We start from the raw sequence: 20,709 nt of genomic DNA on the forward strand, positions 1-20,709 counted from the left end.
CTATTGGTGAAAGGCTTCTAGGCGTATCCTGTTTGGATCTTCTGGATGTCTCAGGGCAACTCCACATCGCAGAAGCAGCTCAACATAAGGTGGCCACAATGAGTCGTCGACTGTTATATAGGGTTCATGTGGTGTGGCAAATAATGTGTTTATAAGGTTCTGGAAGACCAAAAGTACAAGATTTAGAACATGATGTAAAAACTAGAATTGGAATTCTTTTATTCAGACTAAGTTTTTCACCATCTATCTAAAATTTTTATTGGATTTTAAATGGTGTAATTGTAAATGTCTAAAAAACATGAACATTAAGACAGTAGAACCTTAGATAATTAATCTTTAGCCAGTATCTGTTAATACGAGGTTAAAAGCATCAAGTAAGAGAGAAAGCCAGTTGTTTGGAAATAACGTATATCAAAACCCTAACTGACTACCAACAAATAATCTTTCTCCACCAATTTTTCAGACTCTAGAAGAAAAGAATGTCCATCTTACAATTTTCCTAAATGTCTTTATTGAAATAAAAATTCTGAAGCTTAATGATAAATGAGATTACAGCTTGCTGGGGTGTCTTATGCTACTTTAATGAAGCAGGTATTAATGTATCTAAATAATTTATGTGTATGTACCTAGCCTTTATTAAAAAATGTACACTTATTATTCAAAAAGCATATATAGGGATTAAGGAGACATGGGCAGGAACACATGCATTGGTTGTAATTCTGGGAATCTATTACATCTGCACAACAGCAAATCCTAAGTCTGTAATTACAATACAAATACGACTTTTAATTTGTCTCTTCAAGAAACTACTATCTATATCTAAGCAAACAGTTTTGAAATTTAACAGGCACTTGAAACTAGCACCAAATTGCTCAAGAGAAAAAAAAAAAAAAAAAAAAAAAAGGAAAGATAAGGGACATTCACAGTTTGGGCCAAAACAGTTAAAATTAAGAATAAGTCTGAACTGCTGGAACTATTATGTTCTTCCAAATGGAAATCTGATATTACTTGGATGAGTTCATATTTTAAAGAGATTAATATTATCAGAAAAATAAGGACAATTTTAAAGCATTAAAAGAGCTTTAAAATTTGATTTCTGTAAGGAACGTGCCTATTTCAAATTCTGATTTGTTTTCAAAGTCTGCCTAATTTGGCATTAATAGGCACACTGAGATACTTGAGGCATGTAAAATGATTTTGATGATGTAAGTACCAATTCACTGTCTGGGCTTTAAAGTACAGCAATGTCATAGTGACCAGATCATATCATCTTAACACCAGGGTGTTGTTATTCATCAAGTTTTCCCTCAAAAAATCAAAACAAAACAAACAAAAAAAGAAAACACCCTTCCAAAATTGTTTTATTTTCTTATTCTAGGGAAGGGTGGATGCTTACAAGCATTTGCAGAGTAAGGATGGAGGAGGACTAGGAAATTACATTTAAGACAAGAAGGAATAATGCTAGTGAAAAGGTATTTAATGCTCCTTTAGAATTATGCTTTGCAATTCAAGATCGTAAGTTACATCAAAATGAAAAATACACACTAATCAGTGTTAGCATACTTAATCTACTAGATTATACATGAATAATATATATACATCAATACATGAATCACTCACCAATTTCCTCATATGAAATCCTATAGCCCAGTTAATACAAGAGACTATATATATTCCTTAGTTCTCTAACTGTTACTGTACTACATTTCAGAAATACTTGTATTAACATAGTATAAAACAGAGCATGAAATGGAACTATTTGATTTTTTTTTCTTAACCAAGGTATTTGGTTCCCTCACATGAGCCACTAAGGCTCATAAAAGTTCTTTAAGATAAACACTATAAAATAAAGAAGTAAGGGATAATCAATCATTCTCCAGATCAAACAGAAAATACTACTGCCAAGATTTTGGTAAAAATTTGAGGGTTTAATTTTACAGGAATTAAAATAGAAACGTAACATTCTTAAACATTCTACTTTTTAAATATCCTAATTGTATGTCGTATGCTGTTATCTTATTAATATATTGTGATCAGATCTGAGTAGTAGAAAATCCAGTGAATCTCAATATAACAAAACCATCTCACCTCTAAAATTTCATGCAGTGTTATCAGTTGTGTAGCTGGCTCTTCAGAATTTTTCTGCAAAGATAACCACACCAGCCAAATTAACAAAGCCCCCAAACTAAATATTCAGGAAATATCATAACTGAAAGATTTAATTAATTTAAATTAATTTAAGACAAATTAATAATACAACTGTCTTATTGCATAGAACAGAACACTTGAAGATATGTACTTCTTTGTTTAGTTATAATACAAATACAAGGTAGGATTTAAACCAATAATCTATCAGTGTAATATCACAAACTTTAATATTGTTAATCATAGCATCATTGAATCACAGATTCACTGTTGGAAGGAACCCACAAGGATCATCAAGTCCAACTCCTGGCTCCACACAAGACCACCCAAAAACCAAACCAGATGTCTGAGAGTGTTCTTTGAGCTCCATCAGGCTCGGTGCTGTGCCCACTGCCCTGCGGAGCCTGTCCCAGTGCCCGACCACCCTCTGGGTGCAGAACCTTTCCCTAACCCCCAGCCTGACCCTCCCCTGTCCCAGCTCCATGCCGTTCCCTCGGGTCCTGTCGCTGTCCCCAGAGAGCAGAGCTCAGCGCCTGCCCCTCCGCTCCCCTCGTGAGGGAGCTGCAGGCCGCCATGAGGCCTCCCCTCAGCCTGCTCTGCTCGGGGCTGAGCAAACCAAGGGGCCTCAGTCACTCATACATCTTGCCCTCTAGACCCTTCACATCTTTGTAGCCCTCCTTTCGACACTCCTTTAGACATTCACAAACAGTTTTATGTCTTTCTTATATACCCAAAACTGCACACAGTACTCAAGGTGAGGCCACACCAGCACAGAGCAGAGCAGGACAATCCTTTCCCCTGCCCCGACCAGCTAGCAGTGCTGTGCCTGGTGCACCCCAGGGTACAGAGTTGATCCTTTTGCTGCCAGGGCACACTGCTGGATCATGTTCAACTTGCCATCAACCAGGACTCCCAGATCCCATGGGACTGCTCTCCAGCTTCTTGTCCCACAACCTGTACATACAGCCAGGGTAGCCCCATCCCAGGTGCAGAATCTGGCACTTACTCTTGTTAAACTTCATATGGTTGGGGATTGCCCAGCCCCCCTAGTGTGTCAAGCTCTCTCTGTAAGGACATTCTACCCTCAGCAGAGTCAACAGCTCCTCCCAATTTAGTCCCTGCAATGGTGAACAGCAGCCCTGTAGTCCTCCCGTGTCACCTGGCCTTGCTTCCTGTGGCCACACACTTTCTTTTTCTGCCTCATCTCTAGAAGATCCCTGCTCAGCCAACCTGGCCTTCTGCCCCACCTGACTGACTTCTATCATTTTGGAACTTTCTAAATATACAGAACATTGCTTTTACATACACCTACACATATGTGCAGTCAGAAAAGGTAACAAACAATACTTTGAGTCTATTACTATTAATGTCCATGACTGGAGGAGCATAGTTGGAGTCGGTAATCCTGGTTGAAGTGCTCCCATATCTTCCATGACTTCATTAATTTCTCTCAGATCATGTAACAGTCTCCATTTTCCATTCCTTTTCATGATTACAAACACCAGAGAATCCCAGGGCTAGTCATGGGATCAATATGTCCCACTTTAAGTTGTCAAGCAACTCAGCCTTCGGGCCTTATGTATCCCGTTCTTCCCGGATCGAAGGGAAACATATCCATCTCCTTTTCAAGGCCAACAGGGCCTGGGTCAAAAGGCACGTCCAGGTCACCAGGGGGAGTAACAGCAAAAGCCTTCGATGGCAGTAGCAGCAGAGGGGCCCATGGCGTAGCAGTTGGAAACAAGCCCGCAGCTCCTTCACTATCTGGCAAACCACACGTTTCTGACTGTGGTCCCACAAGGCTCTTCAAGGCCTCAGAGACTGCTCGCCAGGTGCCGAGCAATCCCACTGCAACCTTGCCGTTTTTAGTTGCAGAGTCCCACACCTTAACATCAATTTGTTGCCACATTTCAGGATCATAAACCATCTGATTGTTAATAAGGAGAATAAGCTGTAAGGTTACCAGGACAGTCTTTGTTCCTAAGGACGTATGATTCCCCATAATGCGCAGCTGCTTACCAGCAAGGGGCAGTTGTGTGCGCGGCTGCGCTTCTCTCAGCTTGAGCTTCTTCCCAGCTCCGGTGCGCCCATTTCCAGTGACTTTCTGTACGAGCTTCTCTGAGCGGTTTGCTGAGTTTGGCCGAACCTATCTTCATGAGGCGATCAATGTGCCTGTTCCTGTCCTGGTCTCCATTCTGCTAGCCTGCTCCTTTTCATTCCTTTTTTCTACTTCTTTATTGATGACATAACTTCATTATATCGCGTTGCCTTTTCATCTCGAGGACAGGCTCCCCTCTTATACCCTTCTCCCCTCAGCAGTCCTTTTCCAACAACTTTTCGTTGGTCAAACAACTTCGCCCACTAACAGCAAACCCCCAGCAACTTCCATGCCTTAACGGCTGGAGAACAAGCAACCAGAGATGGCAAGGGGTCTCCTGAATCACCCTTCTTTATTCCCTCTAAACTCTTTTACATTTCTGATGGCTTCATTGTTAAGAGCCTGATGTTATCACCAACCACGGGGCTTGTTGAACCCCATGGCCACACTCCCACATCTCCCCCTTCTTTATTAATATCAACCATCTTCTTGATACGAATTATTACTCCATATATCACAGTACTTAAAAATTTACTAGCAGTGATGGATCCCCATTGTCTTCAAAGGCAGTCTCCTGTTGGACATTACTAATTCCCTGAGCAGCCTGAAGTCTGCTCTTCCCACATCCAGAGTTAAAGGTTTGGTGGCAGTTTTCCCTTGATCACCAAAGATTTTAAACTTGACTACTCCATGATCACTATGTCCAAGACAGCCACCAATTGCCACTTCATCCATGAGACCCTCTCTGTTTAGAAGCAACAAATTTAGAGGGCACATTTCCTAGTCCACTTCCTTAGTACCTGTACCAAGAAGTTATCATCAAGGTGTTTTAATTAATGAATACTTTAATAAATTATTAAAGTAATTAAGAATTGCTTTCTAATTGTTACATTTAATCTTAAATAATTTAGTATACCTCCCTATGTCTAAGATTTAAAATGCAAGATAATTCTTACTTCAATCCGTATCTATACCAAAGGTGTCAGCCTGTGGCAACAAAAGCTAACTGATTCCGTCTTCCTGCCTGCTCCCAGTCCCAGGTGCTGATGTCTGGTAAAAGGAGGGTGGAACCAGAAGAGGTTCACAGCAGCTCACGTTGCTGTCTGCCCCATAAGCACGTTCAGTCACAGAGAACTACTGAGAGCACAGGAAGCATCCGTGATGCGAAAGAAAACCACTGATACGCAGAGTTGAGAGTTAGGTGCTTCAAGAGCGCTGCACCAAGCTGGTGAGAGATGCTATCAGTGAGTTCTTCTGAACCCACGTAGCACCACTCTATTGCTAATGCAGACAATTTGTATTTCTGACACATTCAGGCAAATAACACAGGGGAAAATGGCTCTCTCCAGCCTTCACAGTTAATCACTTAGATGCAGATCAGGGGGGACCAGCAGCTGAGCCAGGGAGATCCAACTGAGTTTAAAGATAAAGCAGCTATGAATTCACAAGGACCAGAAATAAAATAAATAAATAAATAAATCAAAGGATGGATCAGAAAATAAACTGTATTTATGAACTCAACAAATGTATAAATAAAATTAAGCCAAGATAAGACTTATTATATTTTATATATCAACATAAATTTTTACTTCAAAGTAAAATCATAAAAGGTAGAAGGTGAGCTTCTGTGAGGCGGGAAAGGGCAGATTAATCCCAAAGACCTTGGGTGATCCTTTTTACTTTACATTTTAATAAGGAAAATTGCATGGAAAAGAGACAAAGGTGGTATAACTAATAAGTTCTGACAATCTGTATAACAAAGGCTGAGAAAATTCAAGGAGTTGAGTTTTGAGAAATTATAAAATAAAATCTTCCTCACAATTTTGAAACACACACACAAATTCACTGTTTCACATATTTAAAAATTCACTGGATATAACTATGAGCAACTTAATCCAACCTTGAAACTGGCCATAGCTTGATGATGGGGTTGGATTGAAAGAAATCCAGGTCACTTCCAGCCTGAATTTTTCTCTGACATCACATATATGGTAGCAAAGGAACTAATGTATCTCATACAAAATATATTTAAAAATAAATTATAATGACATCCATGTGAAGAAAAAAAAAAGGACAACTGTTTAAAATGCATCTGGGAAAGTCATTGGCACTTGAAGAAATGTCCTGGAAAAACTATAATAAGAACCAGCAAACAGGGAGATGACGGATCAGGCTGAAATGAGGAGATAACTGATTCAAAGAGGACTGTTAATTAAGTCCCTGAAATTCATTTTCTTAATGGTTTCACAAAATGCAGGCATGATCAATATTTAGTTATAGCAGGATACTGGAAGGCACTGAGGAACTGAAATATACTACTGGAACATGTGTATGACTTCAAAGACAATCATTGTGCCTCAAAGGGTGGATTTGGTATTTCTATGTGCTAAGTATGTAGTTCAGAGTGAAACCAATACTTTTTAATAGAAGCTTAGGGCTCATCAGTTAGAAATAACAGCAAGAAAAAAGACAAGGGTTTAATTTGTTGTTTTTGTGGTGATTATGAGCTAGTAATATTTTGTTTATAATACTGGTTTCTACCAGATTCCAACAAAAGATGAATCCTAGAGGAAGCAAATATAGAAAATGGGTATTAGGATAAGCCAAGGAAATGAAAAACTTAGAAGAGAACAGGAAAGCTATGTTAGTTCTATTTGCAAAGCAAAGAAAGAGAGGGGATAAGATTGCCGTCTATAAATACATCAGGAGGAGTAAACACAAAAAAGAAAAAGAACAATTCTAAGGACAATACTGGCATAAGAATACATGGATCTGTGTTAGACATGAATAAATTTAGACTGTAAATTAGGAGACAGTTTCTAACCAGAGTACTGAGGCACTAGACCAAACTCCAATAGGAACAGGATTAACAACAACAACAAAATTTTAAATTAAGCTCAATCATAATCTAGAAATTGTATTATGTGGTTGTCTGCAATAACATGGAACTAGATTCAGAAATCTATTTCTGTGTTCTGAAGTGTGTCTGAAATGCAATTCAACCCCCACCTTTTCTGTAGCATTTTGTAACTAGTCTTTCAAATAGTAGTGGTCAAAGGTTTATTTTTACTGCAGACTTTGAATTTGTTATGCAAAATACTCCCTGACTGCCTATTTTCCCTAAAGTTTAAGATAATTTTTGGCCAAGTTTGTCTGAACAGAAAGTGATGGTTAACATTCTAAACTATGCTGTAATTATAAACACTTGTCCTTATTATTGTTCCAAAAACATTGTTAGGCAATTAAAATTTGCTTTGCCAAGGAAAATATGAATCCACTTGCCTAGTCCAGTAAGAAAAGAAAAAAAAAAAAAAGTAAAGATTTGGAGTGAACCCCTTACCATTTCCAAATCTGGCACAGACTGCAGTCCGGCAAGAAACACAATACATCACTATGAATCTTATTGGGTAAAGGCTATATGCATTAAAAAAGAAAATATCCAGCTGGGAACAGCCTTAGATAATATAAACCAAGCTGAAAAATGTTGATTAAACATAAAGGATCAGCCGTAAGAGTATAATTATTTACTTTTTAAAATATAGCAGAAGACTCTCTGCCAGTAACTTTAAAAAGATCTAATTAAATAAAAATTGAACGTTACAAATTCAGTACTTAAGAAAACAAAACAAAAATACACTCAAAAATACTCACCATTTTTTTCTTTTTAGCTTTTACATCTTTCTCCGGAAGGGGAAAGTGTTCTTCTAGGAACGCACCCAAAGCATTCAAGAGTTCTTCCTTATATGCCTTTACTTTGAAGAATTCATCTTTCAGTTTATGGAATGCTCTAGTATCCAATATAATAATAAAAACATACCAATAGAACGTCAAATTCAACAGACTAATTAAAATTTTTCTCAATTAAAAATTGCTTATTTTCTATTGTTACAAAATCATAATCCTATTATTTGATCTATTTTACAAAACAAGTAGTACTTTCTGTTTGCTCACTTGCTTCTCTTGAAATTTAAGTTCTTCAAGACAAAAAACTCAATATTATAGCAATACCTTCGTTGGCAATGTGATTCAATATCCTCTTCCATCTTTTTTTCAGTTTCTTTAAGAGCATTTAGTATCTTCTTCTGTTCGTCATGCCACTGCTCCTCTCTTTGAAACATGAAAAATAGGAAGTGGCACAACTGATACATACAGTTTTCCTTAAACAATCAGAAGAATAATTTGTGATTTAAAAAAAGGCATTCTTAAGTCCAAACTACTGTATTACCTGCGAAAATCTTCTTTCGAGTTTTTATTCCTTAACTGAACTGTTAACAGCACCTTTTCAAGATCTTCCTTTACTTTCCACAACTGTAAAAAAGTAAAAATAAACCTACAGTTTGCAGGCAGTCACGTCCCTAGTATTTGTTCTATGTAAGGTTATATCTGTAAAACTGGTTTCATATATTAGGTGAAGAGGGCATATTATCTGTAATTTCTTAAGAAATCGGACTATAGAGCAATATATTATTTTTAAATCTGTTGAGAGCCATTTAAAATGTCTCCATTCGAGATGTTCATTGATGTCTTTTTGAAGCTCTGTAAAACAACAGAGTTCTTCACAGAACTCATGAAGCAGATTATGAAGCATACACATGAACTGCCTACCTGAAGAAACACTGAAGAGAAAACACCTACAGCAGCAGGGCTGCATTTTTTAACTCACTGAAGCTGTTTGCAAGAATGAATCCATGTTAAATGCACTAATATAAAATGTATAGCATTGAAAAATGAAGATGCTGCAAGAAAGACTAAGTGCATACATGAATTACATGGTCCTCAATGATAAGGACCTATATGGGAGAGGAAAGAGGAAGAAACAAAGACACTGCAGCCAGAAGCTATATGTGCTCCCAATTACAGGGAACACGCATCTCGGAAGACTGGGTCTTTCAATAATGCATTATGTTCTAAAATGCAATATTTCTAACAGTTTATGCCTTTTAATAAAAACCTATCATTTGGGTGTATCTTGCCTCCTCTTTCACAGTCAGTGAAAACTATTTTATAAACTGCTCAAACAAAAATTCTTCTACAGACGCAAGTGTGCCCTATGTATGCGATACCTGAAAAATGACTGCAGCCCTCAACAAAACAAGCCACAAAACAGACCATCAGATCAAACGTGCTAGAGCAATACAGTCAAATCAGTTTGTAACCAAACAACACATTAACTCTGTCTCTTAACAGCAGTTGGGTTTTCTGTTGTCAGTGATTCCAGAGGGAAGAAAGCTGCTAGGAGGAAGGAAACCAAAAGGTACTTTGAAAAAAACAAACACCAACAACATAGTAACATGCAGATTATCAGCTACTGTTGCATTCCAGTGTCCAACTAACACAGTGTAATGCTACCACTAACATATTCCTGATTTGCCCTTTCTTTCAAGTTTGGTAGAACTCAAAGACATATTTGCACTGAATGCCAGATCTAAGAATACCAACAATTGTTTGTAACATATAATGTTACGCTAGTTTATACCAAGTATGAAATGCAATAGATTGAAAACTTTGGCTTAAAAAAGTCATTCACTGCAACTAGGAAATTTTAGTAATTATAATTCAGAAGAAGACAAACATCAGAACAACCACAACGCCTAAAAAACCACACACAATAGCTCATCAATAGACCACCACGGGAACAATTGTAGTTTTTAATTTTTTTCAACAAAATGATATCAATTAACAAACAGACTTACCTCTTCTTTTCCTAATGTTAGCAGTACCTCTGGATTAGTTGAAATTACTGAAAAATAAAATGAATTGAGTTTTATGCACTGTGTGATATAGGTTTGTTTTTACTGAAAAGCAGTCTGTCTAGAGAGAAACTACTGTAGCCTTTAAAATGCTGGGCTAATATTCTGTCACTTTGGAAGGAAAAAAAAAGTGCCATGTTAACACTTTTGCATTACTTTTTTATACATGAATGAGCACAGGTACAAAACAGTGAGATGTGAAGTACGTACTTCAAGATAAACAAGCCTAATTTTTCGATGGAAAAGATTCCATCAACATTATCAATCTGTGGAATCAAATTCCTTCTTTCTTCAAATTCATTGTAATACATGTTCATCAAATAATTAAGGAACTGTGAGAATGATCAGTATTATCTTTATTTTACTTTGAGAGCTGACATACACTAGTTTTTACATTGCATACCCAACTCATTTTATGACATTATAAAAACTTACTTCATCTGAACGTTTGGCCACATTTTCTGCAGTCTGTATCCCTACAATTTGCAAATATCAAATCTAAGTTATGCAGAGAACGACAGTTTCACAGGGTCACAGACTAGCTAAAGTTGGAAGGGACCTCCGGCGATTTTGTAGCCCAACCCTGTAACTCAAAGCAGTGTCAGCTGCAGCAGGATGTCCAACTGTGTTTTCTTAGGATCACTAAGTGAACTGGATTCACTGTATTGTAATGAAAAACTAAAATGTTTTTTACCTCGTTTCTCTATCTAGCTAAAAGGGGTCAAGGAATTCAGGTATTTTAAAACTGCTCTCATGAGACACACCTGCAGTCCTGCATTCAGCTCTGAGGCCCCCAGCACAAGAAGGCCATGGACATATTCAAACAAGTCCTGAGGGGGGTCCCAAAGGATGAACAAGGGGCTGGGGCACCTCTCCTATGAAAACAGGTTGAGGGAGTTGGGGTTGTTGAGCCTGGAAAAGAGAAGGTTCTGGCAAGGCCTTTCAGTTTCAATGGGGCCCACTGGAAAGCTGGTACTGGACTCTGCCAAGGAGAGGAGTGACAGGACAAGGGGTAATGGCTTTAAACTAAGAGAGGGTAGGTTTAAATTAGATGTAAGGAATAAGCTCTTCACTCAGAGGGTGGTGAGGCACTGGCACAGGTTGCCCAGAGAAGCTGTGGACGTCCCATCCCTTGAAGGGTTCAAAGCCAGGTTGGATGGGGCTTTGGGCAGCCTGGGCTGGTGGGAGGTGTCCCTGCCCATGGCAGGGGGTTGGAACTGGGTGGTTCTTAAGGGTCCTTCTAATCCAAGTCATTCTATGATTCTACTTCAATAAAAAAATTATCCTGTAACAAAAATGAAAAAGATTTAACCTCTCATAAAAGCATTTTTCCTAAATACAATACAGTGGATTCCATTAATTTCTAAAAGTACGTTTTTGATAATTTTATAGTAGTTTTACATTCTCCACAAATTTTGAGAATCCTTGTATTAGTAATCTTAAGCAGCATTTGTTCAGTGATGAAAAAGAAATCATCCAAACCAGTGAGCTCAAAATACAGACAAATTACATCTCAGAATAAAATTTTTCCTTTGAAAATTATTGTCTCTAAATCTCAAAATATGAGTATAGCACTCCCATATTGAGCTCATGTTTAAGAACTGTAGGAGGCAGTCATCTGTGCTGTTTATTAGACCAATATTTTTTTTAATGACATGAATATCCTATGTGCAGATGGTAACATTCCATGTTGAGTTATACCCACATTAGAGTTCCTTTCATTGTCGTATTTGAAGAAACCTATTCAACACTTCCCCTTCACCCCCCTGTATAGTGAGCATGTATTTGCCAATACTGTGCCCAAAGAAATGTAAAATTGCCAAGTTATAACCTCTGAAAATAAGGCTTAAATTGAAATACTGTGACAGGCCCTCATTTACAAGAAATAAGCTAACCATTACCGAAAAAAAATCCAAAGTAACAAGTCAGCCTGACATTCATGCCACATCAGCAATTAGCAATTTCTGTTACTCCTATTTAGATTAATTCAGTGTTTTCAATCAAGTAATTCCTCCTTCAAAACAAACAATAGCTATGTCATGGTGTCGGCTGGGATAGAGTTAATTTTCTCTGTAGCACCTCATATAATGCTATGTTTTGGATTTGTCCTGAAAAGTGCTGATAACACACTGATGTTTTCTGTTGCTGCAGAGCCATGCTTGCACAAAGCCCAGGACGTTTCAGCTCCTCATGCTGCCCTGCCAGCGAGGAGGTTGGGGGTGCCCCAAGAGCTGGGAGGGGACATAGCCAGGACAGCTGGCCCAGGATGGCCAAAGAGATGCTCTACATCACACAACATGCTCCAGAATAAAAACTGGGAAAAAGAAAGAAGGAGGGATGCTCAGAATAATGGAGTTTGTCTTCCCAAGAAACCTTTGTCTAATGAGCCCTACTTCTCTTGAAGTGACTGAACACCTGCCTGCTGATAGGCAGTAGTGAATGAATTCCCTGTTCTGCTTTGCTTCTGCATAAGGCTTTTGCTTTACCTAGCATGCCATCTGTCTCAACCCATGAGTTCCCACACTTTTACCTTTCTAGTTCTCTCTCCTATCCCACCCAGGGACGTGAGCAAGCAGATGTGTGGTGCTGAGCTGCCTGTAGTAGATAAATCAGAACAAGGTAGAAAGAAGCCATGAAGAACATGAAAAATTTAAGCACAGTAGACCCTCCATTTTCATACACCCACTGTAACCCTATTTAAATTCTTAGCAGCAGCTTCTTTTTTCCTCCTCTTAAAAAAGTAGCCAAAAAGGCGAAGCTTGGTCTGCAGAATGATATTATTTGTACTATAATATGCATAGATAATCTCTCCAGTATAAAACTAAGATTTCTAATAATAAATCTTATCACCTGGGAACAAGTATGAATGGTTGAGTGAAGCAACTCAGCCAGCCAATAAAAACAGGTCAAGCCCCAAGAATATTTTTAAACAAATAGCCTGAAGCTTAAAATAATTGCATGTTTTAGTAAAGAAACCTAACATCTCCAGGTATTTTATCCAGATAAAAATGAAAGTGTTTTCAGTTCATTTCCTTTCAGCCAGCAGCTTATTCATGAACAGCAGCCAAGAACCAGTATTTCCTAAATTTATTCAATGTCATACTTTTGGTCTACATACCTCTACTCTAAGAAACATTTGAGGCTGACTACTCTTACAGGCTTGCAAAGCACATGAACTATAAATTTATTCCAACAGAAAAACAGCATCTATTTATAAGAAAAGAAAACCATTTGTATTTTTTCTAGCTCCTATTACTTGTTCATATGCTATGCAGCAGTTACCTGAACTTTGAAAAGAAGCTAGAGAAGTGACTTTAATGTTCACCTAGAAACACATTCCAGTGTGACCAGAGTATTGAAAATCACCATTTGCTGTCTACATTGTGTTTCCAAAACGCTAGGAATGTTAGGAAGACCAAGACTCGTCTGGCATTTTAATATTCAAAAGAGTTGAGCCAACGTATGCATTTAAAGTTAAATGAACAAGTGTTACTATGCTGAAAGGAGCTAACAGGTCCTTGACATGTGGACGCTAACAAATACTAGTGATAGTGCAGTGTAAACTGTCTTATGAGTCTCTAAATGGGACATCTGAAAGAGCAGATTACTTCAATCAGTTAGATACTGAATGGTTACTTTCACAGTCTCTGGTCACATCAGCCTTAAAACAGAGCCGAGTCACTTAGCACTGATGCTTACATACAGAAGGCATTTGGAAGAACTGAGAAATCTGTTTGTTCTGACAGATATGCTGAACAACTGTGAGACCTACCACTTGTCTCAGTGGTTTGTGCTTCTTAGGATCACTAAGTCAGCTTGATTCCTGTGTTGTAGCAATAAATTAAAAGGGTTTCTACTTCTTTATCTAGCTTGGATCTAAAGGGGTCAGGTATAAATACCTGAAAATACATTTCAGGTATTTTAAAACAGAGTAGTGTGTTTACCATTAGAAGTTCACTTCAAGGTTTCAGCTAGTAAATTATAATAAAGCACACTTCTGTACAAAATTAATTGAAAAAACAAAACAAAACAAAAAAACAAGGAAGTACAGATAAAAATATGTCTGGATAAATTACAGTTAGGTATTTAGCCACACTTGCAAAGATTAAAAATATACCAGCCTCTTTTATGACAGCAAGAAGACAGAACTAGTCATTTACTAAAGTAGTTCTGTCCTAAAAAGGAAGTACAGATTAAAGAAATGAGGGAGAAATATGAAAGGTGACAGGTGTCATCTACCTGAACTTGTGCAAAGCATTTGACACTGCCCTGGACAATATCCTTGCCTCTAAATTGGAGAGAGATGAGTTAGATTGTATGACCACTCTGTGGGTAAGGAATTTGCTTGGTGGTCACATTCAAAGAGTTGCAGTCAATGGCTCAATGTCCAGGTGTAGACCCGTGATGAGTAGAGTCCCTCAGGACTCTCCCCAAGGGGGGGGGAATGAGCATTATTAAGGGGCTGGAGCACCTCTCCATGAAAACAGGCTGAGGGAGTTGGGCTTGTTCAGACTGGAGGAGAAAAGCCTTGGGGGAGACCTTATAGCAACCTTCCAGTACCTAAAGGGGGCCTACAGGAAGGCAGAAGAGGGACTCTTTGTCAGGGAATGTAGTGACAGGACAAGGGGGAATGGCTTTAAAAGAAAACAGATTTCAATTAGATACATGGAAGAAGTTCTTTACTCAGAGGGTGGTGAGGCACTGGCACAGGTTGCCCAGAGAAGCTGTGGATGTGCCATCTCTGGAAGGCCAGGTTTCACAGGGTTTTGGGCAACCTGGCCTGGAGGGAGGTGTCCCTGCAGGGTGTTGGAACTTGGTGATTCCTCCCAACCCAAACCATGATTGGTTTCTGTGAAACAATCACAGAAAGAAAAAAAAAAAAACAAAGGATGACAGGATAATGAACTTTTGTGATCTGGTGCAAGACATTTTAGGAAATATGCTAACAATTATTTCCCATTTAACCGACAGTGGCAGGAACTATGCATTCTTGTCCAGAATCATAAGTTGCAGTAGACCTTGCTTTGAGAGGAACCAAAACGATAAAACAATATGGCATAATAATATACATTAAACATACATGCTATGGTGGGAAATGTTGTATTTTAACTAGTTTAGCATGGTAATACAACAAGACATACATGACTTAAAATACAATGAGAAAAACATACATGGCCTAAGATGCTTAGATAAAAGACCTTGCAAAAGTTAATGTGAGTCAGCCTTACATGTAAGCAGTTACTTACATTCAGGACTTCTTATTTGCCATTGACTAAACTCCACTGTTAAAGCTTTCATTCGCATCGTTAACAAGGAAATCTGTATAACAAGAAATTAAGGATCTCTTTAAGTGTGTTGAATTGTTCCAGAGTAAAATAAGATAGACTGGGATAAAAATTAATTTATTAGGTTTATACAGAAAAAAAAAAAAACACACACAACAAAAGAGCACCTATTGGAATATACCATTTATACCTTCAAGAGGATTAAAAAAGCCAGTTCCAGTGATCAAGAAATGTTTTCATTCTTATTTTAAAAGATGGAAATCAGAAGTACCCTGAATTGGTATTTTTCCCCTTAACTTTCTCTTTGATATCTGACAGTTACCACGACTGAAGATGAGCCACTGGAAGCCACAGTATTTCACACCCTCATTACATCTTAGATGCATGGTTGATACACATGTAAGGTTAAGTAGACTGACACTGATAGGTGTGATGACTAAATAAAAGAATGTCTTAAAACAAAACAAAACAAAACAAACAAACAAAAAAAAAAAACACAGACAAACAGTAGTCAAATACATCTCCTATCAAAACTCCATTTGCGGACTCAAGAAAAAATGTTTTGGACTACTGCTCTAGCTCACTGTAACCATTGAAAATATAGCAGCAATAAGACTACACATTGGTTCAAGGAAGTTTTTGAAAAACAAAACAACCACAAAAAATAAACAGCCACAGATTCCGTAAAAAATGTACTTAGTTTAAATTAAATGCATTTAGTTTACTATGCTTTAGAGAAAGAATATATGTGTTACTATTCCATTTCCTGAAGTTGGGGACTGCACCTATTATTTTTCTTCAAATACACCTATATGTAATATGTGTTATCATATGTATGTATCATACAATGTCTGATAGGAAATTAACCTTTCATTGAAATGCAACAAGTAGTTGAGCATTCAATGCATTCAGTAAAAGGCACTGCAGGTTGCATTTAGCTTTTTCTTGACCGAAGGAGAAAAAAAAAGTGCTAAGAATCATCAGGCAAGATCTCATAATAAATATATCAAGAATCAAGAACGTAAGTGTTGCTTTTCACTACTCAAAATAACTTTGAAAATAACTTTGAGAAGTACATCTTTAAAAGACAACCTTTTAAAATATTAGGAAGAATGGGGAAAAGCAAAACAACAACAACAAAAAAACAAACCTCAAACTGAAAGAAATAAACTACCATACAGATGTTTTTTATTTTGTACATCAGGTGGTGTCAATCCCTTTTGTAATTCTGGAGCACAACTCTTGACAACATCATCACTCTGCTCTTTCATCTTTTAAACTTCATAAAAAGGATGTACAAAGTGTTCTGGTTGCTCCAGTAACTGGACATCAGATATACAAATAACTTAACACTACCTTTCAGCAGCTGTAAATCAAGCACTCTTCAACAGACAAAGAGATAAAGCCAGTATTCATATCAGGTGCCTCTCTCACATGCTATGTACATGTATATTCCCAGCAAAATACACTGCTCAGTAAGGAAACCATGACATTGTAGAATAGACTCATCCTCAAGCTTATAGAATAAAACCACATGGAGTACATTGCAAGATTATGATCTTGAGGTGATTAAGAAGTGAACATCAGTGACAAGGTCAAGAGCAAGAAAAAACCCACAGCTTCTTTGCCAGCCGCAATGAAAATAGAAGTGCCTATATTAGGGATTTAATAAGATCATAACAAAATTGCTGACAGAGGGTCCAACATAACCTTTTCCTCTCCTCCCCATTTTCTGTCATGAAGTACAATACATCCTAGCAACTCCATTTAATCATTGTCTTACTATAAGGGTTTTTAAGAAAAGCACATCTTCAAAGTTTGAGTATTAATTACAAGGCTTTTACAAGGCACAATTACAAGTATACAAGGTGCACTACAGTAAAGCTGGAAAGAAGCATAACTCTGTGCCTACATCCAATGAAAATTATACAAGAATTATTTCTGCTGTTAGGATTTTATCTAGTCCTGTAAGAAGAAAGATTGTATTGTATGGATGTAAATATTCATCTTTACTTATTATTTATGCTGATTAAATAACAGTTTAGAACAGTTTATTAGTAGCAAGAGATATACATTAGTAATTCAATATCTAAATGTGTTCTACAAATACATCTCTGAAAAAAATAACCCGTTTCTGTTAATCATTCAAATATATTGAATGAACTATCTGAATATACTTACCAAAGTCCTGTAAGATAAAGATTTATAAAATGTATTATATAAATATTTCACTCACCATCTAGTATATTTCCAAATTTAGGGTCCACAAAAAAATTCCATTTTAAAAGTTTGTATTAAGAATTTACAAGCAACTAAACAGTGAGCCAACACTGCCTTTTTCCATGTTCCTCAAAATTTCAGGATATAGGAGCTCATGTTCATGCACTCAACATCACTCTAATAATTTCTAATTCAAGCATATCAGTTTTCTAATGATATCCACAAAGTTTCCAAAAACAAATTTCCAGAGTAAAACTAAAGAGATATAGTTTTAAAAATACATGTACAATGATTTGCTCCTTATGTTAGTCATACATCAGGTTGTACATACAGGACTGCTTGTAACCTTTTTGCTATACATAAATACAACTTTTCAGCGTTGGCTGGACACTAGAATCATAGAATCATAGAATATCCTGAGTTGGAAGGGACCCTTAAGGATCATCAAGTCCAACACTAATGTACTTCAAAATAAAGTCTCAAAGTTAAAAAGAGTAAAGCTGCCAACTTCAGGGCATAAGTGAAGATAATTTCATTTCCTTCATTTTCTTTTTGGAAGCACACCATTTCATTGGAGAAAAAACAAATATTTTGTGAAGAATAAAAAAAAAAGTCTTACTTCGGCATCTGATTCTGTCAGTGGTTCTGCTCTTTTAAGTGTTATCTTGCTCTGACACTGGGTAAAAAACAAACAAAAGACAGAAAATGTTTACTCACTCATGCCTTTCGCAGCAAAGAAATAAGATGTTTAGAAATTCCAACAAAAACTGTTTACTATAAGAAAAAAAGCTTTTACTTGGCTCTTACCACATCCCTTAGAATTTGACCCAGAACAGCAAATATTTTGAAACCATACTGCAGTAGAAAAGTAGAACTTGAATTGAAAAGTAGAAAACCATCAGCTAACAATAAGAGGATGTATGATTTCAGGAAAATGGCAAGTTAAAAGCGAAAAGTTGGCATGGAGAAAGATACTGAACAGATAGAGAGCATGAGAAACTGGGAAAAAATGATAGTCACGGACAAGGCTGGATTGGGAATTAGCACAAGTGCTACTATTCTAGCTTTCCAAATAGAGATATCACATTATAATACCCATTTGTTTCAACTCATTTAGTACGGCAATATACTGTACACTTTAGGTGTTCTTGTTTGTTTGTTTGTTTTGTTTTTGTTTCTTTTTGGAGTGCAGTGTATCAGCTCACATTGACTGCAGTGGGATGTATACCAAGACTGAAGTTCCGGTCACCACAGCTATCCAAGGCTATAGCATAAGTCACCTGCTAAATAAACTCTTTCTTGTTTTGTAACTGTCAGCAATTCATTCTGCTCCAGGACAGCGCAGGATGCACTCTACTAAGCAGAATTACTAAGTGGTTCTTTGAAATCTGTGTGAAGTGCACAGTCCAATTGCTTCTTAAATTCAGACAGGCTTGGCGCAGTGACTACGTCCCTGGGGACCCTGTTCCAGCGTGCAACCACCCTCTTGGTGAAGAACCTCTTCCTGATGACCAGCCTGAACCTCCCCTGCCTCAGCTTAACACCATTCCCATGGGTCCTATCACTGGTGATTACAGAGAATAGGTCACCTGCCCCTCGTGAGGAAGTTGTAGACCACGATGAGGTCCCCCCTCAGCCTCCTCTTCTCCAGACTGAACAGTCCTACATCCAAATCACTTATAAAGACATTGAAGAGGACTGGCCCTAAAATGGAGCCTTGAGGGACCCCACTAGTGACCATCTGCCAGCCAGATGCAGCCCCATTAACCACAACCCTTTGAGCCCTGCCTGTCAGCCAATTGCTCACCCATCGTGTGATGTTTTTGTTAAGCTGTATGCTGGACACTTTGTCCAGTAGGGTCCTATGGGAAACTGTGTCAAAAGCCTTGCTGAAGTCCAAAAAGATCACATCAGCTGGTTTCCCTTGGTCAGCTAGATGGGTGATCTTATCATAAAAGGAAATCAAATTTGTTAGGTGGGACCTACCCCTCATGAACCTATGTTGCCTGGGACCAATGACTGCATTGTCCCCCAGGTGCGCCTCAATAACTTCAAGAATCAACTTCTCCATAATTTTACCAGGCACTGGCATGAGACTGACAGGCCTGTAATTGCTAGGGTCTTCTTTCTTACCCTTCTTGAAAATTGGGACATTTGCCAGCTTCTAGTCTACTGGGACCTCTCCAGATTCCCAAGATCATTGAAAAATAATTGAGAGAGGTCCCGCGATGATGTCAGCCAGCTCTTTAAGCACCTTGGGTGCTTAACACTTCCATCCAACACATGCAACATCCCTTGCATATAACACACATTATCAAATGAAATTAAAAATAAACATTTCGTTTTCTCCTCTAATTTGAAACTCTCAAAGAAAGTTCACAACCTCTGAAACGGTACCAAGCAAAACTTCTGTTGATAACTTACGACAATATTTCAGAAACCATCCTAGTACAGGATTCCCTGCCACTTGTTCAGTATTAACATATGCATTGTTCTAAATTCTTAATAACATGAAAAATGTTAGGTTTATACATAGAAGCAAATAAAATCACATTATCCTTTTAAAATCTAATTCTGTGCAATTTATGCATCATGGTTTGTATGTACTTAGTTATACTTTAAGATGAGAAGTATTCTTACATCAGTTTCTGATACTTTAATGCCTTGGAATTATAACGTAAAAACACAAGCAAATAAGTGGTACATAAAAACTATCTAAAACTCAAATGAAGCAATTAAGACACTCAAAATATAACTTTGAACATGAGTTTTCAGTAAACTCAGCAGAATCTTATAGAACACATAACGTTTGCTCACAACTGTTACAAGTTTATCTTTGCTGGGATTGGCCTAAGTAAAAAAAAATGCAAATAAAAACAACTTGCTTTAAAGTGGTATCATTAGCATATTGGATTGTCTGTCAAGAGAGATAAATTTTATGATTAAGGATGTAACCGTCAGTTTGCATGAGTGTATGCTAATGGAAGCCTCATGCAAGGTGGGAGTCAGTTACGGTTCACAAGTACTGAGGGTCTTAAACGAAAGACACATTGGGAGGAGAAAGAGGCTCAGAAGTGTCTCAGTGTAACGATACTACCAGAATAGAACTATTTTTTCTGTTTTCCCTAGTTTTAATACGTACTCCCATTCTATTAAGTATTTAACTCCCGCTAAACATTTAACTAAATCAGCACACTGTAAACAAATATTGACA

The 20,709-nt window shown here is 37.5% G+C and overlaps 1 protein-coding gene across 1 annotated transcript in view; it reads right to left on the bottom strand.

The window, feature by feature from the left end:
• CENPK (centromere protein K) overlaps nucleotides 1-20,709 on the bottom strand; it is a gene marked incomplete at both ends in the record, with an annotated part of 23,921 nt that continues 3,212 nt past the window's right edge. Inside the window, 7 exons of the mRNA XM_084503082.1 lie at nucleotides 1-159; nucleotides 7,892-8,027; nucleotides 8,249-8,347; nucleotides 8,466-8,548; nucleotides 10,426-10,466; nucleotides 15,237-15,309; nucleotides 18,115-18,171. Of these exons, the coding sequence (XP_084359208.1) occupies nucleotides 1-159; nucleotides 7,892-8,027; nucleotides 8,249-8,347; nucleotides 8,466-8,548; nucleotides 10,426-10,466; nucleotides 15,237-15,309; nucleotides 18,115-18,171 (648 nt within the window). The remainder of the gene's footprint in view (nucleotides 160-7,891; nucleotides 8,028-8,248; nucleotides 8,348-8,465; nucleotides 8,549-10,425; nucleotides 10,467-15,236; nucleotides 15,310-18,114; nucleotides 18,172-20,709) is intronic.

Source organism: Aythya ferina (assembly GCF_964211825.1).
Source record: "Aythya ferina genome assembly, chromosome: Z".
In the NCBI taxonomy this organism is placed as follows: Eukaryota; Metazoa; Chordata; class Aves; order Anseriformes; family Anatidae; genus Aythya; species Aythya ferina.